The 24364-nt window shown below is 35.6% G+C and overlaps 1 protein-coding gene across 2 annotated transcripts in view; it reads left to right on the forward strand.

Moving 5' to 3' along the window:
* Positions 1-323: 323 nt before the first annotated feature.
* Positions 324-24364, forward strand: part of SEPTIN14 (septin 14) — a 40414-nt gene continuing 16373 nt past the window's right edge. For both annotated transcript variants that reach the window (XM_060120239.1, XM_060120240.1), the window contains exons 1-5: positions 324-377; positions 9796-9916; positions 10301-10496; positions 16017-16203; positions 19974-20135. In XM_060120239.1, coding sequence (XP_059976222.1) covers positions 324-377; positions 9796-9916; positions 10301-10496; positions 16017-16203; positions 19974-20135 — 720 coding nt within the window. The remainder of the gene's footprint in view (positions 378-9795; positions 9917-10300; positions 10497-16016; positions 16204-19973; positions 20136-24364) is intronic.

Below are 24364 nucleotides of genomic sequence, written 5' to 3' on the forward strand. Positions count from 1 at the left end.
CAGAGAGTTCTTTAAAGAAGAACAATGCTCTTTGTCCTTTTGATTTCAAAAGGGAGTTTACCTTTCTTTAGATGCTTTTTGTATGTTTATGATTAAATGTATTACTGTACATTATAAGTTGAGTATTATTTATTATATAGAAGCCTGTTTAGCAAAGCAGCCACAATTGAAAACAGGTTAACAGTGTGGACTGAAAGCCAAAACCAGGGATAATGTCTATATTAGGCTCCCTTATTGATCTAAATTATATTGTAGGAATGTAGCCTTTTAAAGTAATCTTTTAAAGGTTTTTGTTTCTTTGTTTTCAGCTCCTTCAGTCTGACATGGCAGAAAAACCAATGCGTATGTCCACACAAATATCCGATGATGAAGATATAGTTGAGTATATCTTTCAAAGAGAATTCTCCTTTTTGTCCTTAACAAAATTGTGTAGCTTCAAAATATTGACTCAATAAACTGATATAGACCTAGATGGTAAAGGCTTATGTTTGTTATGTTTGGACATGAATTAACTTTTATACTGATTGGAGTTAAATATCAATGATCGTTTAAATAACTGATGCATGTTTCTTGCATCTGCAGACATTTTTAGTAGTACAAAAGACTATTCCTATTTAACACCAAAGAATAACAAATGAAAATTCCAGAACCTCCCAGTAGGTGAGGAAAATATTGCTACTTTGATGCATATGTTTGTGGACCTTTAGATACTGATAATAAAAAACTTTTAAATGAAGTTATTTTAGGAGGTGGCTGGGTGGCTGCTTTTTTATTACTTTACTGAGTGGGAGATTGAACCAATTTCCATTTTAAGATGCGTCTCTGTACTAGGGAAAACATAGTAATTCACATACAATTTTACCCTAAAAGAGAGAGTACCATATCTGAATGGGTGAAAACTGAGTTTTAGAACTATTTTTGACCAAAATAGATACCTGAACAGATACATGAATATTGAGCTATGTTAAGTAGTGTTTGTTTATGACTTAATAACTAATGGCTCTCTTTTCGGTGTTTTCCTCCAATCATGCATGGTTTTCTGTATCTTCGTTTGAACCATCAAACGATCATATTTTTTCTCTTCTCTTTCTCAGTAACTTTTCTGAAGTGAATGGCTTATTCCACCTTTATTTTTCTATCAGCCACACTTTAAAAATCACATTTGATCTAACTTTCATCTTCGTTGCTTTTCTGAAACTATTACTGACCCTTTCAAGTCGGGTCCGCACAAGGGTTCTCCTGCCTGGGGTCACTCGTGCCAGTGGAGTGAGACTGAGTGCGGCTCAGAAGCAAAGGAAAGTTTAGTCTTTGATTAAAGAATGAAGAGGTGTGAGCTCGAGCTCTAAAGTGAACACTCTGTGGACAGGCTGTGGGCAGGCTGCTTCATAGGGTTCCAGCCTGTGGAGGGAGGGGCAGAGTTCTCGTGGGTGCTCACGGCACCCCACCTCTATCTTGAGTTGAAGTGTTGCTCACAGAGCTTCTCCACACGGTATGCCAAGTTGGGGTGTTGGGCCCAGCGGTTCTGTGCTGGGAACTTTAATCCGAGGTGTTAGGTGCAGGCCTCTGCACACGGCCCCCTGTAGGCAAGTGAAACGACTTAGCGTGAAAGAAAAGGTTAGACCTTATCTTATTGTTACTGACCCTTTTGATTCGGGCTCCAACAAGAGTCCTCCTGCCTGGTGTTATTGGAGCCAATAGAATGAGAGCCAGTTTGGTTCAGAAGCAAAGGAAAGCTTTATTCTTTGATCAAAGAATGGAGAGGTGTGAGCTCTCGCTCTAGAGTCCTCGCTCTCCTGAACAAGCTGTTGACGGGCTCGCTTTATAGGGTTCTTGTCAACGGAGAGAGGGGCGGCGTTCTTGGAGGGTGACTGCAGTGCCGGGTGCAGCAGCATCTCTGCACACGGTTCACTGTCATCATCTTGAATTGAGGTGTCATGCACAGCACTTCTCCATATGGAGCGCCAAGTTGGGGTGTCGAGTGCAGCAGTTCTTTTTGTTGTTGTTAATTAATTAATTTATTTTTGGCTGCGTTGGGTCTTGATTGCTGCACACAGGCTTTCTCTGAGTTGCAGCGAGCGGGGGCTACTCTTGGCACGTCTGCTCAGTAGTTGTGGCTTGTGGGCTCTAGAGCGCAGACTCAGTAGTTATGGCACATGGCCTTAGTTGCTCCACAGCATGTGGGATCTTCCCAGACCAGGGCTTGAACCCATGTTCCCCTGCATCGGCAAGTGGACTCTTAACCACTGTGCCACCAGGGAAGTCCTGAGTGCAGTGGTTCTGAGCTGGGAACTCTAATCCCACACGTTAGGTGTAGGGGCTCTGAGCTTGGCCCCCTTAAGGCAAGTGAGATTAGACTAAGCACAAAAGAAGAGGTTAGACCTTATCCGATCACCTAGATTCCATCATATTTTCCCCAGGGACCCCAGTGGGCTTTGCTGGTGACAAAACTACTGTCAGAGTCCTATCTCAGTGACTAAACCACAGACTTATGCCCATCCCATATTACCTTTGGGCCCTCTGATGCATTAAATCACGGTGAATGCTCCTCTGTTTACATGACATTAAAATCATAAAATTTTAGAATAGGCGGATCCCAAAGGCCAATTAGTCGAACTTTAATCTGATATATAAATGCTTGCTACAAACCATTTAGCAAGTTGTCTTCCAAACTTTTTTTGAACTTTTACAACTGGCAACTTAATTTATTCTCCTTTTTGAAATTAAAAATAACATTATTAAAAGAAAATTTCAAACAATAGAAAGAGATAACAGGCCTCTCAACCTAGCTCTTTACAGGCAATAACTAATCTAATCTTTGGACAACTTTTCATATCAGCCCATACTGATCAACCTAATTCTTTTTAATAGCTCTGTTCTTTTTTTTTTTTTACATCTTTATGGGAGTATAATTGCTTTACAATGTTGTGTTAGTTTCTGCTGTACAACAAAGTGAATCAGCTATATGTATACGTATGTCCCCATATCCCCTCCTTCTTGCGGCTCCCTCTCACCCTCCCTATCCTACCCCTCTAGGTGGTCACAAAGCACGGAGCTGATTTCCCTGTGCTATGCAGCTGCTTCCCACTAGCTATCTACTTTACATTTGGTAGTATATATATGTCCATGCCACTCTCTCACTTTATCCCAGTTTACCCTTCCCCCTCCCCGTATCCTCAAGTCCATTCTCTACGTCTGCGTCTTTATTCCTGTCCTGCCCCTAGGTTCATCAGAACCTTTTTTTTTAGATTCCATATATATGTATTAGCATATGGTATTTATTTTTCTCTTTCTGACTTACTTCACTCTGTATGACATACTCTAGGTCTATCCACCTCATTACAAATAGCTCAATTTCATTTCTTTTTATGGCTGAGCAATATTCCATTGTATATATGTGTCACATCTTCTTTATCCATTCATCTGTTGATGGACACTTAGGTTGCTTCCATGTCCTGGCTATGTAAACAGAGCTGCAATGAACATTGTAGTACATGACTCTTTATGAATTATGGTTTTCTCAGGGTATATGCCCAGTAGTGGGATTGCTGAGTCATAAGGTAGTTCTATTTTTAGGTTTTTTTTTGAATTTTATTTTATTAATTTTTTATACAGCAGGTTCTTATTAGTTATCTATTTTATACATCTTAGTGTATACATGTCAATCCCAATCTCCCAATTCATCACACCCCCACCCCCACCCCGCCACTTTCCCCCCTTGGTATCCATACGTTTGTTCTCTACATCTGTGTCTCAATTTCTGCCCTGCAAACTGGTTCATCTGTACCATTTTTCTAGGTTCCACATATATGCGTTAATATACGATATTTGTTTTTCTCTTTCTGACTTACTTCACTCTGTATGACAGTCTCTAGATTCATCCACGTCTCTACAAATGACCCAATTTTGTTCCTTTTTATGGCTTAGTAATGTTCCATTGTATATATGTACCACATCTTCTTTATCCATTCGTCTGTTGATGGGCATTTAGGTTGCTTCCATGCCCTGGCTATTGTAAATAGTGCTGCAATGAACATTGGGGTGCATGTGTCTTTTTGAATTATGGTTTTCTCTGGGTATATGCCCAGTAGTGGGATTGCTGGATCAAATGGTCATTCTATTTTTAGTTTTTTAAGGAACCTCCATACTGTTCTCCATAGTGGCTGTATCAGTTTACATTCCCACCAACAGAACACTCACTTTTATAAGGGAAGGGGCTTCACAACTCATCTTCTGGCTCTAGTTTGCTCTCCAGGCCACTGTCATGCTAGTGCCTTATTCATCTTTTTGTTTTTTTTTTTTTTGAAGATTTCTAAATCCTCTTTATTTATTTATTTATTTATTTATTTATTTATTTAATATGACAATATATTTTATTCAATTCAAATACAAAATATTATTATTTCAACAAATTGTCAAAGAAAAATCTCTAATGAGATATTCTGCATTCTTTTTCTTTTTTTTTTTAATTAATTTATTTTTTTTATTAGTTTCTGCTTTATAACAAAGTGAATCAGTCATACATATACATCTGTTCCCTATTCATCTTTTTGAAATGCTTCTTCCTTCTACTATTCTCTGGCTCAAACCTCTAGCCACTGCCCATTACCATTTAGATAAAATCCATATTCCTTAGCCTCATATTTAAAACTCTCTATTGTTGGGGTCCATTTTGCCTCTTGTTCATAATACCTCCCTCCTTCATACAAATCTTATCCTGTCTTCAAGAGCCAATCTGCCATCTTTTAAAATTATTTTTAACTACTCTATGCCACAGTCATCTATCCTTCTTCCAAATTCCTATATTATTTTTTGACTTTTCTGTAATTTTAGTACTTAGTATGATATTAATAGATATTTTAACTTTTTCTTCATGGCTTTTATTCTCATTGAAATTGTAGGCTCTTCATAAATAAGACTCTTTGACTTATAGAACATCAGAGTGTGAAAAAATTTTAAGCTGTCCTGATCAAGTGTTCTCATTTTACAGAAGAGAAAACAGGCACCAGTGACTGTCCCAAAGGCTCACAATGACTAGTGCCTTTTTCTTATTCAGCTACCTTTCCCCATACCACGGGAAAAAAAAGTTCAGTGAATGCAGGGTAAACATCAGGGCTTGTCAGAGCTTGTAGAGTCCTTTTATAAATTTACAGACTATAACTTTATGTACAGTATCCCATTTGCTAGATGTAGTCTGTGTGTCCTTGCTATCATGAGGGATTAAAATAATGTATGATTTGCATTTCAGTTTCATGTGAATGCATGTGAAATAATCCTTTTAATAGTAGGTTCATATATTTTTATATATCTACCTTGTTTACTTCTTAATTTGCTTTATTTGTGCTTTGTTTGTGGATGATGCAAAGGTGAATTCAAGAACGAGACTTGAAAGATCACAAATTCCAAATTAGTAGAATCTGAAATATTTAAGTTCTCTACATAGATTATATTGGAATTTTATAAAAGTAAATATTATAAGAAAGAACTTTTGGCCCGTCAGAAGACATTTGTTAAGTAATAGTGATGATTCTATGGAAACCCCTTCTTGTTCTATCGATATTTGCTCTGTGGGTGAAAACTCAGTGTTCATGAGGCCAAGGTTTCTGGTCTGTTCCTGATAAGAAAATGGGCTATATTTTGTTCTATGGACACACAAAGCACTTTGATCTGGTACCTCCCTAAGCTACATTTTTTTAAATGAGAGAAGCCTGCCACAGGGGAGTCTAGGACAGAGAGGACAATAGAGTGTCCAAATCTTTTATTGTTACATATAATCTTCAGATTATGTGGGTCAGAATGTTCTCTTTTGAGTAGAGAACTCAAAATTTACCACCATATATAAACACTGTCTTCTAAGAGCACAAGTAGTTACAAATTGAAATTTTTATTATTTCTTATTTGATTGTATTTTCAGTTTAGTATTGCTAAATACACTCTCTTTAAACATAAAATCCCCATGGAATTTTTACTAATTAATTCTTGGTTGATTCCTGGATTCTTGGTTGAGACCAGATAGGACCCTGGTAGGCTCCTATCCCTAGCATTTACTCTTCATTTAGCATGCACTAATTCAACCAAAAGCTATTGAAAGCCTACTGTGAGCTGGGAGTTAATGATATAAAATGAATAAAATTCTATCTCAAAGAGCTCAAAGTGTATTGAACTCTGTCTTTGGGTAAATCATGTAAACTGTTTGGATCTTAATCCCTTATTTTAACATAAGAGGATTAAATTAATTCTAATACTAATCATAGTGAAACTATTAATACAAATGTTTTCTTATATCATTGTGCCTATAATATTATAATGCTTATGGGAAAAGAAATAGCATAATTTTATTTTCTATGCAAAGAGTGTTTTTAAAAAAATCTTTGAAGCATATTCTTGTTTAGGACTACCAACTCTATGTTTTCTTTGTTAAGAAAAAATTTTTAATAATTTCATATTTTTGACCACACTATTCAAAATAGTTATGCTAAAAACATGATATAGTAAACCTATTTTACTCTTACTACTGAACTCAATTAAGAGTCCCATATCAGGGTGATTCAGGAAGGGGTAGGCATGTAGAAATGAACATGAAATTGGAATATGAAGAACAGTAATCTCAGAGTTAATAATTTTGGTGCTCAAATATACAACATTTGGCCAGTAGGTGCCATTTAAACAGATTCTCCTGTGCTTTTAAGATTGCATTTGAATATATATGGGGTGAAAGAACATCTTAATGTTAATGGTTTTTCCAATGTGTAAACATAATATATATTTCCATTTATTTAGTTCAATCTTAATCGCTCTTATCATTCTTTTGTAGTTTTCAGTGTAAATGTCTTACATATCATTATGATACATTTTGAATTAATCAAGACTTGTTTTGTGGCTTAATATATGATCTACCTTAGAAAATATTTTGTGTGCACCTGAGAAAAATGTGTAGTAGGCAGCTGTTAGATGGAACTTTCTGTATATGCCTATTAGGCCCATTCAGTCTATTGCATTGTTCAAATCTGCTGTTTCCTTATTGGTTCTCCATCTGGATGATGTATCATTGTTGAGAGTGGGGTATTCAAGTCCCCAGCTACTATTGCATTGCTATTTCTTTCTCCTTTTAGTTCTGCTAGTATTTGCTTTACATATTTAGGTACTGAGTGCATATTTATAATAAATACATCTTCTCGATAGGTTGTCCTCTTTATAATTATAACTTAGTCTATCTTGTCTGAAATAGGTATAGCTGCCTTTGCTTTATTTTGGTAACCATTTGCTTGAAATATCTTTCTCCATCCCTTTATTCTCAGTCTGTTGTGTTCTTAAAGTTATTCTCATGTAGGCAGCATATCATTTGATTTTTTTAAATCCATTCAAGCTTCTATGACCTTTTATTGGAGAATTAATTCACTTACCTTTAAAACAATTATCGATAGGTAAGGACTTACTATTGCCATTTTGTTAATTATTTCTGATTGTTTTGTAATTGCTTTGTTCTTTACTTGTTATCTTGCTGTCTTCCTTTGTGATTTGATGACTTTTTTTGGTGGTATGCTTTGACTCCTAGATCATCATCTTTCGTGTATCTAAAATTACCTATCACTTCATCCACTAAACTCATTTTTTTCTGTAGATTCTTATACATGTTCATAATAGTTATAGTATTTGTCTGCCAATTCCAATATCCTCATTGTTTGGGTATTTCTATTGATTGTGTTTTTCCTTGGCTATGAGACAGACTTTTTTCTGCTTCTTCAAATCTAGTAATTTTGATTATGCATTGAGCATTGTGGATGGTATTGTAGAAAGTCTGAATTCTATTATTATATTTCTCTAAAGAGTGTTGAATTTTGTTTTAGCAGGCAGTTAGATTATTGGCAAGTCATTTGGACCCTGTTGAGTCATGATACTCTTTGTAAAGATGGATTTATCTGGGCTTCCCTGGTGGCACAGTGGTTGAGAGTCCGCCTGCCGATGCAGGGGACACGGGTTCGTGCTCCGGTCCGGGAAGATCCCACATGCCGCGGAGCGGCTGGGCCCGTGAGCCATGGCCACTGAGCCTGCGCGTCCGGAGCCTGTGCTTCACAACGGGAAAGGCCACAGCAGTGAGAGGACCGTGTACCGAAAAAAAAAAAAAAAAGGGTTTATCTTAGTTATACCCTTTGAGTTGGGAGTAACCCTTTGACTTAGAACATAATCCTAAATCCTATAGCAAGTCCTTTTACAAATTTAAATAAAAAGTCCAAAGTGTTTATCTAAAGTGTTGACCAAACTTATCTATCTTGGAAGAAATGTAAACTCCAAACTCTGTCTCCTTGGGTCTTCCCAGGACCACTGCTGAAATGCCAGCTTAGCACTTTTGGAATGCCAACTCTTCTCTCCATTGCCACTGAGCTCTTTGTAGTCATGTCTGCACGTGCAGAGTTAGACTCAGCCAAGTGTTCTAAAGTTTGCAGATTTGGATCTCCCCAATGCTTGCTCTTCCAGCATTTCTTTCTCAATATCCCAGTATTTTGGCAGCCCAACTTCTGACCTTAGACTTCCCAGCTCAAGATTGTCACTCTGCTTGAGTTCTGCTTCCCAAGTTTCTCATTTACTGGAGAGTCACTTCAAGGGAATATATGGATAAACCTAGTTTCACCTCTTATGCTAACCTTATTTCCAGCGTGATTTATTCTTGTTTCTGCCTCCTTTTCTTTCCCTCCCAGTGCCTTCAAACAGTCATTTTTTTTTTTTTTTTTTTTTTGGCCGCACCATGTGGATTGAGGGATCTTAGTTCCCCGACCAGGGATTGAACCTGGGCCACGGGCATGAAAGCCCGGAATCCTAACCACTAGGCCACCAGGGAACTCCCCAAACAGTTGTTTCTAATTGATGTAAGGAAAGATAAAATGCTATAAGTTACTCTATCACCAAAAGCTACGAGTGTACACACAATTTCACACTTTACTTTTTTAACTTAATATTTTCATGTATTTTTCAATTTATTAAAGCATTTTTCATAAATATCTTTAAAAATGACTTAAGAATGCCCCAGTGTGTGCGTGAAAAAATACATTATCATTTACTTGGATATTCTATTTCAGGGAGTCATATATTTGGATGTTAGATAGCTACAGTGAACACTTTTCTGCATAAAGCATTTGTGAAATTTTCTAGTTGTTTGGGAGAGATTTCTAGGGGTGAAATTAGTGTAGATTGTTAAGCATTCTTTGAATTATTTTTCCACCTTTTAAAAATAATCAGTTGGTAAGTTTATGTATAATATTGTTGGATTTCTAGTTTTCTAGGTTGGTATTATTAGCAATGGATTCCTTTAACAATTTGATATAACACAAGTTCTCAGAGGGCATATAACAAATTTGGAGTCTAAGTTTTTAGTTGCTTTTTAAAAAATTCAAATTAACTTTGATTTCCTTACATATATTAACATATATTGGGTTTCCTGAATATAGTACCACACTGAAACAGAGTGAAAGAATGTTGTTTCCTTTTTTTCTATAAAAATATTTTATTATTGTATAGTAACACACTAGGCTTTCTTGTGGTATTTCTTTAATTTCCTACTTTAAATTTAGAAACATAGTTTGAGTGTGATTCAGAGACAGAGTCACTATTTATAAAAATGATGACAAAAATCTGTGTGTCTGGATAAAGATTTCTCTTCTCACAAATTTACTTCATTTGCATCTTATCTGAGGTATGATGATCAAATGATAATCAATTCCATTTCTTTGACATATTATTATAGTCATATTTTCAAATGATATTTTCTATTCTAATTATTGTATTTTTGTTTTTTTCTCTAAGCAAAAAGAAGATAATATCCGTTGCTTAACTATGGTTGGTCGTTTTGGTTTTGATTGTTTGCCTCATCAACTGGTGAACAAATCTGTTCAACAAGGGTTCTTTTTTAATATTCTCTGTGTGGGTAAGTGCCAAACCCCTCACATGAATTATTTCCTAATTTTCCTAAATGCTCATTTCAACTTATCTTAATCAGCATAACACTGGTGCTGTTAATTTAAGACTACGTCTTCATGTTTGTATTGGTTTGTATCTTCTTAGTCATGTTACTTAGACATTTTTTTCTTTAAGTGTTTCAGTGCTCTTCAAAATCTGATATAGCTTTGTGTATATTATCTTTCTATATTATGTAATGATGGAGGGAGTCAAGAGTAGCATGTATACTTTCAAGGATATTTAGTTCTGTTGTCTTTAAAGTGTTTGGGACCCTTTAAACCTTCCTAGAGGGTCAGGGTGTTACTTCTTCTCAGACATCTTATGCCCCTATGATGTATCTATGTTTATACAGGGGAAACTGGGATTGGAAAATCAACATTGATCGACACACTGTTCAATACTAATTTGAAAGACAAAAAATCCTCACATTTTTACCCAAATGTTGGACTTAAAATTCAGACATATGAACTTCAGGAAAGCAATATTCAATTGAATTTAACTGTTGTGAAAACAGTGGGGTATGGTGATCAAATAAACAAGGAAGCCAGGTGAGTAGTTTTTTATTTTAATTTAAAAATTATTCTAATTTCAAGGAACTTTCTTTCTCCATGTATTAAAAAGTAATAGTCTTTTAGAATATATATATATATATGTATATATACATGTACATATATATAGAAAATGGAGTCACTTTGCTGTACAGCAGAAATTAACACAACATTGTAAATCAACTATATTTCAATTAAAAAATAATTAAATGGGTCTACTGTAATAGATGGCATGCAGTTGGATTTTTTTTTTAAATCCATTCAACCATTCTATGTCTTTTGATTGGAGAGTTTACTCCATTCAAGTAACTATTATATATAGTATATAGTAATACATATAAGTAATTATTGATAGGGAATGACTTATATTGTTATTTTGTTAAATGTTTTGTGTCTATCTTGTAGTTCTTTTATTTCTCTTCTCCTCTTTCTTTTTAACTTCTTTGTATTTTGTTGATTTTTGTACTAATATGTTTGATTCCTTTCTCTTTTTCTTTTGTTTACCTTTAATAGGTATTTTCTGTGTGGTTATTATGAGGCTTCCATAAAGCATCTTATAGTTATAACAGTCTACTTTAAGCTGATAACAACTTCAATCACATGCAAAAATTTTACCCTTTTACCTGTCCTTCACTTTGTTTTGATATCAAACTTTACATATTTTTTTTCTTTTTTTTTTTTTTGCTGTATGCGGGCCTCTCACTGTTGGGGCCTCTCCCGTTGCGGAGCACAGGCTCCGGACACGCAGGCTCAGCGGCCATGGCTCACGGGCCCAGCCGCTCTGCGGCATGTGGGATCTTCCAGGACTGGGGCACGAACCTGTGTCCCCTGCATCGGCAGGTGGACTCTAAACCACTGTGCTACCAGGGAAGCCCCAAACTTTACATATTTTTATGTTGTGTATCCATTAAAAGATTTTTGTATTTATAGTTATTTGTAATACTCTTTTTCTTTTAACTTTTTTTTTTTTTTTTTTTTCTTTTTGCGATATGCGGGCCTCTCACTGTTGTGGCCTCTCCCGTTGCGGAGCACAGGCTCCGGATGCGCAGGCCCAGCGGCCATGGCTCACGGGCCCAGCCGCTCCGCGGCACATGGGATCCTCCCAGACCGGGGCACGAACCCGTATCCCCTGCATCGGCAGGCGGACTCTTAACCACTGCGCCACCAGGGAGGCCCTCTTTTAACTTTTATGCTACAGGTAAAAGTGATTTACATACCATTTTAATTACAGTATTACAGTATTCTCTATTTGTCTATATATTTACCTTTACCAGTGAGTTTCATATGCTTGTGTGCTTTTGTGTTACTGTTTAGTGTCCTTTTGTTTCAACTTGAAGAACTCCCTTTAGCATTTCTTTTCAGGCAGATCTAGTGGCATTTCTTTTAAGGCAGATTTAGTGGTGATGAACTTCCTCAGTATTTATTTGGGAAAGTTTTTGTTTTCCCTTCATTTTGGAAGGGCAGTTATGTTGGGTATAATATTCTTTGTTGGCGTGTTTTTTCTTTTTGTCACTTTGAATATATTATCCCATTCTTTTCTGGCCTGCAAATTTTATCCTGAGAAATCACCTCATAGTCTTATGGGGGCTCCCTTATACATGATTTGCTGCTTTCAAAATTTACTTTTTGTCCTTGACCTTTGACAGTTTGAATATATTGTGTCTTGGTGGCTACTTCTTAGGGTTCATCTTATTTTGGGGTCTTCTGAGTTTCTTCAATCTTCTATTCCATTTCCCTTTCCCAGATATGGGAAGTTTTCAGCAATTACTTCTTTAAATAAGCTTACTGCCCATTTCTCTCTCTCTCTTCTTCTAGGACTCTGATGATAGGCATGTTGGTTTGCTTGTTGCTTGATGGAGTCCCATAATTTCCTAAGGCTTTCTTCACCCTGTTTCAGTCTTTTTTTTTTTCTTTTTGCTTCTCTGACTGGGCAATTTTAAATAACCTGTCTTTGAGTTTGCTGATTCTTTCTTCTGCCTCATCAAGTCATTCTTGGATCCCTCTAGTGGATTTTTAGTTCAGTTGTTCTATTCTTCACCTTCAGAATCTCTGGTCTTTATTGTTTTCATATGAGTTTTAGAACTGTTTTTTCTATTTCTATATTTAAAAAAAGCCACTGGGATTTGATAGGGATAGCATTGAATCTGTAGATTGCTTTGAGTATTATGGACATTTTAACAATATTAAATCTCCTTGAACATGATATTTCTTTCCATTTACTTGTGTCTTCTTTAAATTCTTTCATTAATGTTTTATAGTTTTCAGTGTACAAATCTTTCACCTCTTTGGTTGAGTTGATTCCTAAGTATTTTATTCTCTTTGATGCTACTATAAATGAAATTGCTTTCATGTCATCCATGAACAAAGATAATTCTTCTTTGCCAATTTGGATTTCATTTCTTTTTCTTCCTAACTGCTCTTGCTGGGTCTTCCAATACTATGTTGAATTGAAGTGGCACAAGTAGGCATACTTGACTTGTTCCTAATCTTAGGGGAAAGTCTTTCAGACTCTGCAATAGAGTACGATTTTAGCTGTGGGGTTTTCATATATAGTTTTCTATCATGTTGAGAAAGGTTACTTTTATTCCTAGTTTATTAAGTGTTTTCTTCTATCATGAAACGGTATTGACTTATGTCAAATGTCTTTTTTTGCAATTATTGAGATGATCATCTGTTTTTTTCCCTTTCATTCTATGAATGTGATGTATTACATTGATTGATGTTCATATGTTGAAACATCCTTGCATTTTAGGAATAAATCCCACTTATTTGTGGTGATATTCCTTTTACTGTACTGATGAATTTGCTTTGCTAATATTTAATAGGGGATTTTTGCATTAATATTCATGAGGGATATTGGTGTATATTGGTGTATTTTCTTTTCTTTTAGTGTTTTAGTATGGCTCTGGCATCAGGATAATGCTGGCCTCATAGCATGAGTCAGGACATAGTCCCTCCTCATCAATTTTTAGAGGAGTTTGCTGTTAATTCTTCTTTATATGTTTGGTAGAATTCACCAACAAAGCCATCTGTCATGGAATTTTATTTATGTAGAATTTAAAAATTACAGATTCAATACCTATAGTAGTTATAGATATATTCAGATTTTCTATTTTTTCATGAGTCAGGTTTTTTTTTAATTAAAAAAGTTTATTTTATTTATTTATTTTTGGCTGCATTGGGTCTTTGTTGCTGTGCACAGGCTTTCTCTAGTTGCAGCGAGTGAGGGCTACTCTTCATTGCGGTGCACGGGCTTCTCATTGCCGTGGCTTCTCTTGTTGCAGAACACAGGCTCTAGGTGTGTGGGCTTCAGTAGTTGTAGCACGTGAGCTCAGTAGTTGTGGCTCCCGGACTCTAGAGTGCAGGCTCAGTAGTTGTGGTGCACGGGCTTAGTTGCTCCGTGGAATGTGGGATCTTCCCGGACCAGGGCTCAAACCCGTGTCCCCTGCATTGGCAGGCAGATTCTTAACCACTGCGCCACCAGGGAAGCCCGCATGAGTCTGTTTTGATCAGTTGTATATTTCCAGAAATTTATTCATTTCATATAGGTAATCCAATTTGTTGGCATATAATTGTTCATCGTATTCTCTAATAATCCTTTTTATTTCTGTATTATCAGTAGTAATGTCCCTATTTTCTTCTCTGATTTGTCTTTCAGGTAGCTCCACTGGTTAGAACATAAGTGCTAAACAATTTGAAAATAAGGTCTGCTCTGCTCCCCCCAGTGTGAGGGAGGAAACTGTGATTTGGGCTGTCACTCCTGTAATGCCAAGACCATGTCCATGACAAGGAGGTGGTGAAACCAGGGCAAATAAGAAATGCCACAAAACTTTCTTACTATTTGTAGGTGGCTTTTTCTTGATTGGGCATTTATTTGGTGCCTATAAATCTTTGACTATTTTCAAGAGCTCTGTTAAAGTTAATTCAAGTAGTTTTTGGATGTTTTTTAATGTTTCTGTGGAGGAGTGAGAGCTTGGGGCTTCCCGGTCCATCATTTTGTTCAAGATCTACTTGACTTCTTTCAGCCCAATTTTTTTTTTCTGTATAATTCATGGAACAGTATCTACCTCACATCATTGGGGCTTCATCAGTCATTGTCTATTTTTCTAACTAAAATTTAATGTTAGCTAGTTGTTAAGAATCTGTTTATCAAGGGTGTGGTCTTCATAAGCATTATTTCTCCTCCTACATATATAATGTTTAGCCTACCACATATTTCTGTGCCTTCCTTGTGGGTAGAGTTTTTTGTTTTGTTTTTGTTTTTTGCCTGTGTTCCTCTCCCTAATCTTCAGTGGCTTTCTACTAGTGCCCTCAGGCTGCAGTTTTGAAGCCTTTATCCCTGAAGGTTAAGACTTATTCCTTTGGAAGATAGGTCTGTTTGAAGTTTCAGCATTGACTGCTGTGGCCTTTCCCTCGCCAGCATCTTGGGGAAAATTTCTCAGGATTTTCCCTGATCTTCTCTATGATTCCCTAATATGGTTCCTGAAGTGTTTTATGCTCTCAGGCTAACCCACTCTTGGATTTTAACAGTTAGTTAAAAATTCCTAGCTTAATGTTTTTACTGGGATATATAGTTTCCATTGACATGTGTCTCAGGTAAGCAAATGATCAGTTACCGTTTTTCCCTGTACACCTCTCTTTGCCTCTAGATTTTCAGTAAGTTTCTTGTTCTATGACTTTATTTCTCTGATGGATTCAAGAAAAGTCATTGATTTTTCACTTTGCCCAGCTTTTTTCTTTTCTTTTTTTTAACTGAAGTATAGTTGATTTACAATATTGTGTTAGTTTCAAGTGTACAGCAAGGTGATTCAGTTATATACATATTTTTTTCAGATTCTTTTCCATTATAGGTTATTATAAGATATTGAATATAGTTACCTGTGCAAACAACAAGTAAATCCTTGTTGTTTGTTGTAAGAATGAGAGCAATCATCTTTTTAGGGGGCAAAAGGAGAGACGTATTCACTGTCATGATGCTGATGGCACTCTTTTAAAATTTACATACAGTAAGACTCAATTTTTGTGGTGTATATTTCTGTAGGTTTTAAAAAATGCATAGAGTTTATACCCACCATCTTAGTTGTGACATAGAACAGTTCTGTCACATCCAAAAATTCTCTAGTGCTTTAGTCTATTTATCCTTGTGCTGATACCATCCTGTATTAATTATTTTACTTCATACATAGTAAGACCTGATATATGAAGAATATATCTCCTTCATTTTTTTTCAGTATGTCTTGAGCATTCTTGGTTCTTTGCACTTATACATATGTATACATATAAAAAATTTGTTTTCTGATTTGAACTTCATTGAACTGATAGATCATTTTTCCTTTTCTATAAACAAGAGGATTTTTTATTGCTTTGTAGCTGTTATCTTTGTAAGGACATGTTATGCACATTTTATCACTGTGGCAAACTAGTGAGTACACATATTAACTAGATATTAAATGGTAAAAATGCAGACATCAGATGATATTAATCTGTTATGCTAAATGTTTAAATAATCATTTTTTTCAGCTACCAGCCAATAGTTGACTACATAGATGCTCAATTTGAGTCCTATCTTCAAGAAGAATTGAAAATTAAGCGTTCCTTTGTTGACTACCATGATTCCCGTATCCACGTGTGCCTTTACTTCATTTCACCTACAGGACATTCTCTGAAACCCCTTGATCTATTAACCATGAAGAACATTGACAGGAAGGTGCGTTTGGTAAATCTATCAACCTATCAAGATTTGATACTTATTGTGAAATAATACAAATCTTGAAGGCATTTGCACACAGAGAACTTGTTATTTTGTAATATGTATATATGTCACTTTTTTGTTAATCTTTAAAGCATTTGTGTTCATTTCCTAGGGATTCCATTGCAAAATACCACAGACTTAGTGGTTTAAACAACAGAAATTAATTTTCCCACAATTCTGGAGGCTATAAGTTCAAGATCAAGGTGTCGCCAAGTTTCATTTTTTCTTTTTTTTTTTTTTATCTTCCCCATATTCTAAGCCCGCCTTGTACTGTTGCCATCCATCCCTGTGGCAAGTTTTGGCTTCCTGCTCAATCCTTAGCCACCACATTGTGGCTTCTCCCACATCCCTCCACTGAAAGTGATCTCATTAAAATCACCAACGTGCAAATGTAGACAATGAAACTGCACACAGTGGAGTCTGTATATTCATGGTTTTCTTGACCACATGATCAACTTTCCCTTTTGAAACACTTCACTCAGCTTTCACGGTGCCACACTCCTCTAGTTTTCCTACCTCTCCATCTTCTTTGCAGTCTCTTTTCCCTAAAGTTACATCCTAATTATTGGAATCTCAGTTTAGGGTTTCTTCTTTTCTCACTCCATTCAGGGGAATTGCATCTATTCTTTATTTTTTTATTTTTTTTTATTTTTTTTCTTTTTTTTAATTTTTATTATTAGTCTCTGCTTTACAACAAAGTGAATCAGTCATACATATACATCTGTTCCCACATCCCCTCCCTCCTGCGTCTCCCTCCCTCCCACCCTCCCCATCCCACCCCTCCAGGCGGCCACAAAGCACCGATCCGATCCCCCCATGCCACGGGGCCACCCCCCACCATCCATCAAGTTTCATTTTTTCTGAAACCTCTTTTTAGGTGGCAGATTGCCACTTTCTCACTGCGTCCTCACTTGATCTTTCCTTTGTACACACAGCTGATGTCTCTGTGTGTCCAAGTTTCCCCTTTTTATGAGGACACCAGTGGGATTGGATTAGGGCCTATCTTCATGGCCTTATTTTGACTTAATCACCTCTTTAAAGGTTCTATCTCCAAATACTTTGTGAGATACTGGGATTTAGGGCTTTAAGATATGTGTGAGGGAGAAGGGGGAGACATATTCAGCCCATAAGAGCATTTGATACATTTCAACCTTTCTTCCTTTCCAGAGAAATTTAAATAGAATGTGTATCAGTTAGGAAAATGAGACACAGGTTTTAAAAAATTTAATAAAATTTAAAATCATGCTAAGTGAAGTAAGTCAGACAGAGAAAGGCAAATATCATATGATATCACTTCTATGCAGAATCTAAAAAAAAAATTGATACAAATGAACTTACAAAATAGAAACAAACAGACTTAGAGAACAGAATTTATGGTTACCAGAGGAGAAGGGTTGGGGAGAGGGATAGACTGGGAGTCTGGGATTGACATGTACACACTGCTATATTTAAAATAGATAACCAACAAGGACCTACTGTATAGCACAGGGAACTCTGCTCAATATTCTGTAATTACCTAAATGGGAAAAGAATTTGAAAAAGAATAGATACATGTATGTGTATAAGTGAATCACTTTTCTGTACACCAGAAATAAACACAACATTGTTAATCAACTATGCTCCAATCTAAAATAAAAATTTAAAAAACTTAAAAAAATTTTTTTTTAAATTTAGGGGTTTGTGATTAAATCATAATTCAGATCATGGTCATTTACCTGTAGCTTTGAAATAGAATTTACTCTAGAGTACTATAAAATAATGCCATTAACGTTTACCTGGTACCACTGATAGTGTGAAACATGAAGATTTCATGATCCTGGCTGCTGATTCTGTCAGAGAAAATTCAGAATATATATGATTTTTTTTTCCAACAGAGAGCAAATATACATATGAAAGAACTTGTCATGTCACGAGATTCTTTTCTGCATTCAGCCCTGGTAAAACATGCTGTCTTCAACTTTACTCAGTTGAAGGGAGGAAGAGTTCTAAAATTGCATTCCCTTTAACAAAGAAGGCCTGACCTTTGCTATGTATTGATCAAACTGGAAAGAAACGTTGTACTTAATCTAAGTCACCAAGTAGTTGAAAGAAATTAGATTTCTAGTTAAAATTAAGAGCTGTCTCAATTTCTCGATTAGTACTATATTCAATACTCAAGGACACACAGTTTTATTTTTAATTTTATGGGCAGCTGTAATCATCAAGCCATTTCCAGATACTGGAAGTTACTAATTTTTGCAAAGACCATTGCATAAAGGGTTGGGCAAGGGTGTGTGTCTGTCTGTTGTCTTCTCTTACAGGTTTCTCAGCTCTCCTTGCAATAAGTGACTTTTGTTCCTTAAATATGAACACCCGAGGAATTATTGACATGAAGTGTTTTCATTTCTCATGTGTTAATGATTTACTATCACTGGAGGATATCTTTTCCCAGCTTTCTCACTAATACAACCCAAGACATTTATGTTAGTCTTGAATCTACCATAGCAGTTGTCTGCTTTTTACTATGGAAGCTATTATTCAAGATTTTAAAATTAGACAAAATTTTGAACATCTACGTTATAATATTGAAGCCCTAGATTTTCACAGGATTTTTAAAAAATGTACTTTGAGGGGCTTCCCTGGTGGCGCAGTGGTTGAGAGTCCGCCTGCCGATGCAGGGGACACGGGTTTGTGCCCCGGTCCGGGAAGATCCCACATGCCGCGGAGCGGCTGGGCCCGTGAGCCATGGCCGCTGAGCCTGCGCGTCCGGAGCCTGTGCTCCGCAACGAGAGAGGCCACAACAGTGAGAGGCCCGCATACTGCAAAAAAAAAAAAAAAAAAAAAAAGTACTTTGAGGAACCTAAAACAAAAGCAATAGACCTAAAACTGACTTTTATGCATTTCTACTAGATCACAGAACTTAACGTTGTGTAGCTATGATTTAACAGTAATGATTTATTTTAACAGTAATAAAACATATTTTGGAATTTTATATTGTTATTTTCTACAAAGTTTAATTATTAAGATGTAAGTTCATTGAGAAGGAATGATCATATTGTAGAGCTAGGAAGAAAATTTTATGTATAAAATTTCAACTTCAAATATGCAATGTGAAATCATTTCTTTTTACAAATTACAAATGGACTTTTTTGTTAGCAAGGTGCTATGCACACACATATACACACTCAGCTTTTAAAGTATAGGAAAAAAAGAAGTCTACTATTTTTAGGTGGTCTTTGGAAAACACAAGCAGATCTACCTGCAAGGTCATCTAGGTAGAACAAGATTCTACCTAGAAAATGGGACAGTGATTAAGATGGATTTATGGAGAAGATGATGCAAATGAATGACAGGTAGAAGGACAAAGTTGATCTGTTCTATAATTTTGATGAAAGGTCTCTTCTGACTTTTTAATACTCAGTTGAATAAGAAATCAAATTGATAATGAAATCAAATTGATCATACTTCATTTTGCTACTTACATTTTGCTAACTCCAGATGTGTCGGAAGTGTAAGAAAGTTTGAGAAGAGACAGAAAATTGAGATTTCTAAACCTGAATTCTGATTAAAGATTAATCTTCAAAAGTACTGATGATTTTGGAAAGTAATTCTGTGAAGAAGTCATGATAGCCAGTGATTATCTAGTTACAAAAATTTATTGTCAGAGATTGAGGTTTTGACTGTAAATATAACAAATTAATAACAAATCCTCAATGGTGAGATTTTGTTTGCTTCTTTCTTAATAGGTGAACATTATACCACTGATTGCCAAAGCAGATACAATTTCTAAAAAAGATTTACAGAAATTTAAGTGTAAGATAATGAGTGAATTGATTAGTAATGGCATCCAGATATACCAGCTCCCAACAGATGATGAAGCTACCACGCACGTGAACACCTCAATGAATGTAAGCTTCTAACTACTGAATATCAGTTCTATTTGACAGGTGGGAATGAAAGTATAATTTATAAGTAACAATATTAGTAATATAGTGTCACTTGTATCTGACAACGATACTATAAATAAGATTTCTTTTCCCCAAAAGCCAGTGTGGGAAAATGTTTCACTTTCTTGATTTTGAAAAATGTTTGCTGATAATCAATTCTTTTAAAAAGCATTTTATTGAGATATAGTTCACATACCATATGACTCACCCATTAGAATATACAATTTAGTGAGTTTTAGTCTATTCACAATGTGTGCAACCATCACCACAACGAAATTTAGGACATTTTTATTTCTCAAAAAGAAATCCCATACTCTTCAGCTTTCTCACCTACTACCTGTCAGCCCTCCTCTCCACCAACGCTAGGAAACCACTAATCAACTTCTTTCTCTTCAGATTTCTCTGTCTGGACATGTCATATGAATGGAATTATATAATATTTGGTCTTTACATGTTTTTATTGGCTATTAATATGTCTTCCCAAGAGAAAAATTTACTCAGACCCTTTGTCTATTTTTAATTGAGCTTTTGTCTTTTTATTATTGAGTGGTAAGAGTTCTTTATATATTCTGGATACAAGTTGCTTATGAGATACATGATTTGCAAATATTTCTCCCAATCTGTTGGTCTTTCCATTTTACTTTTGGTGTGCTTTGAAACACAAACTTTTCAATATTGATGAAGTCCAGTTTATTTATTTTTATTGTTACTTGTGCTTTTGATGTCATATCTAAGAATGTTTTGTCAAATCCAAGGTAATAAAGATTTACTTATAAGTTTTCTTCTAAGAGGTTTTAAAATTGTGGTAAAATACACATAACCTGAAATTTACCATCTTAAACCTTTTAAAGCTTACAGCTGAGTGGCATTATACGTTCACAATGTTGTGCTACTATCATTGCCACCATCTATATCCATAGAACTCTTTTCATCTTCAAAAACTGAAGCTCTGTAATAAACAATAATTCCCCATTACTCTTTCCCTCAGCCCTGTGAATTTGACTACTCAAAGTACTTCTAGTAGATGGAAATATGTAATATTTGCCCTTTTATACCTGTACAAATATTTATTTGAGTCCCTGCTTTCAATTCCCTTGGGTAATGCCAAGAAGTGGAATTGCTGGATTGTATGGTAATCCTACGTTTAATTTCTTGAGGAACCACCATACTGTTTTCCATAGTGGCTGCACTATTTTACATTCCCACCAAAAGTGTACAAGGATTCCAATTTATCCACATTCATACCAACACTTGTTACTTTCTGTTTTTTTTAAATAATAGTTTATATTAATGGATGTGAGGTGGTATCTCATTGTGGGTTTTTTTTTTTTTTTTTTTTTTTTTTTTTTTTTTTTTTTTTTGCGGTACGCGGGCCTCTCACTGTTGTGGCCTCTCCCGTTGCGGAGCACAGGCTCCGGACGTGCAGGCTCAGCGGCCATGGCTCACGGGCCCAGCTGCTCCGCGGCACGTGGGATCCTCCCGGACCGGGGCACGAACCCGTGTACCCTGCATCGGCAGGCGGACTCTCAACCACTGCGCCACCAGGGAAGCCCTCATTGTGGTTTTGATTTGCATTTCCCTGATGATTAGTGATGTTGAGCATCCTTTCATGTGCCTGTTGGCCATCTGCATGTCTTCTTTGAAAAAATGTCTATTGAGGTCTTCTGCCCTTTTTAAAAATTGGGTTGTTTGCTTTTTTTTGATGTTGAGTTGTATGAGCTGTTTATATATTTTAGGTATTAACCCCTTATTAGATATATCATTTGCAAATATTTTTTTAATTCAGTAGGTTGTCTTTTCATTTTGTTGATGGTTTCCTCTGATGTGCAAAAGGTTTTAAATTAAATTAGATCCCATTTGTTTATTTTTTTTGCTTTATTATTATTATTATTTTTTGCATTACACGGGCCTCTCACTGTTGTGGCCTCTCGTGTTGCGGAGCACAGGCTCCGGATATTTTTTTTTGCTTTTGTATCCTCTGCCTGAGGGGAAAGATCCAAAAAAATATTGTGACCACTTATGTCAAAGAGTGTTCTATGTCCTCTTTTAGGAGTTTTATGGTTTCTGGTCTTACTTAGGTCTTTAATCAATTTTGTGTTTATTTTTGTATATCTTATGAGAAAAGGTTCTAATTTCATTCCTTTACATGTAGCTGTGTAGTTATCATGTAGTTATTCCAGCACCACTTATTGAAGAGACTGTCTTTTCAGCATTGTATATTTTTCTCTCCTTTGTCATAGATAAATTGGCCATATGTGTGTAGTTTTATAACTGGGCTCTCTGTTTTGTTCCGTTGATCTAGATGTCTGTCTTTGTGCTAGTACCATACTATTTTGACACTATAGTTTTATAGTATAGTCTGAAGTCAGGGAGTGTGATACCTCCAGTTTTGTTCTTTTTTTTTCAAGATCACTTTGGCTATTCAAGGACTTTTGTGGTACCATAGAATTTTATTATTATTTATTCTGGTTCTGTGGAAAATGTCATGTGTATTTTGATAGGGGTTGCATTAAACCTATGGGTTATTTTGGGTAGTTTGGACATTTTAATATTATTAATTCTTCCAACCCATGATTGTGGTATATTTTTTTCGCTAATTGGTGTCATCTTCATATTCCTTCACCAACGTCTTATATTTTTCAGAGTATAGGCCTTTCACCTCCTCTTTTAAGCCAATTCTAGGTATTTTATTCATTTTGATGTGATTTTAAACAAGATTGTTTTCTTGCTTTCTCTTTTTGATAGTTCATTATTAGTGTATAGAAAAGCAACAGAAATCTGTATATTAACATTTTTATGCAACTTTATTGAATTCATTTATTAGTTCCAGTAGTTTTTTGGTAGAGGCTTAAAAGTTTTCTGTATATAGTATCATGTCATCTGCAAATACTGACAGTTTTACTTCTTCCCTTCCAATTTGGATGCCTTTTATTTATTTTTGTTCTCTGACTGCTGTGGCTAGGACTTCCAATATTATGTTAAATAGAAGTGGTGACAGTGGGCATCCTTGTCTTGTTATTGATTTTAGAGGAAAAGCTTTCAGTTTTCAACATTAAGTATGATTTTACCTGTGGGTTTGTCATAAATGGCATCTATTATGTTGAGATGTGTTCCCTCTATACCAACACCGATGAGAGCTTTCATCATGAATGAATGTTGAATTTTGTCAAATGCGTTTTCTACAGTTATTGAGATGATCATGAGATTTTATTCTTTGATTTGTTAATATGGTGTGCCACACTGATTGATTTGCAGATATTGAGCCATCCTTGCATCCCTGGAATAAATCAGACTTGATCATGGTTTATGATTCTTCTTATGTATTGTTGAATTTGGTTTCCTAATATTTTGTTGAGGATTTTTGTACCTATATACATCTAAGATGTTGGCCTGTCATTTTCTTTCTTTTTTTTTTTTGCTGTGTCTTTGGTTTTAGTATCAGGGTAATGGTAGAGTCATAGAATGAATGTGAGAGTGTTCCCTCTTCTTCAGTTTTTTGGAGTAGCTTGAGAAAGATAGGTATTAACTCTTCTTTATATGTTTAGTAGAATTCCCATATGAGGCTGTCTGGTCCTGGATTTTTGTTTGCTAGGAGTTTTCCGATTACTGATTCAATTTCACTACTAAATATTGGTCTGTTCAGATTATATATTTCTTCCTGGTTCAGTTTTGGGAGATTATATTTTTCTAGGAATTTATCCATTTTTTCTAGGTTGTCCAATTTATTGGCTTATAATTATTCATAGTATTCTCTTATGATTTTTTAATTTCTGTAATATTCATTGTAATTTCTCCTCTTTCACTTATTATTTTGTTTATTTGGGTCCTCTCTCTCTCTCTTTTTTAATCAACCTGGCTAAAGGCTTGTCAATTTTGTTTACCTTTTTAAAAAACAAGCTTTCCATGACCAGGGTCACAAAGATGGTTCAACATAAGCATATCAATCAATGTGATACACCATGTACACCATACAAAACCATATGATCACCTCAGTAGATGCAGAAAAAAGCATTTGATAAAATTCAACATCCATTCATGATAAAAACCCTTATGAAAGTGGGTATAGAGGGAACGTATCTCAACATAATAAAAGCTATTTGGGCTTCCCTGGTGGTGCAGTGGTTGAGAGTCTGCCTGCCGATGCAGGGGACACGGGTTTATGACCCAGTCTGGGAAGATCCCACATGCCA

Source organism: Mesoplodon densirostris, chromosome 16, assembly GCF_025265405.1.
Source record: "Mesoplodon densirostris isolate mMesDen1 chromosome 16, mMesDen1 primary haplotype, whole genome shotgun sequence".
NCBI lineage: Eukaryota > Metazoa > Chordata > Mammalia > Artiodactyla > Ziphiidae > Mesoplodon > Mesoplodon densirostris.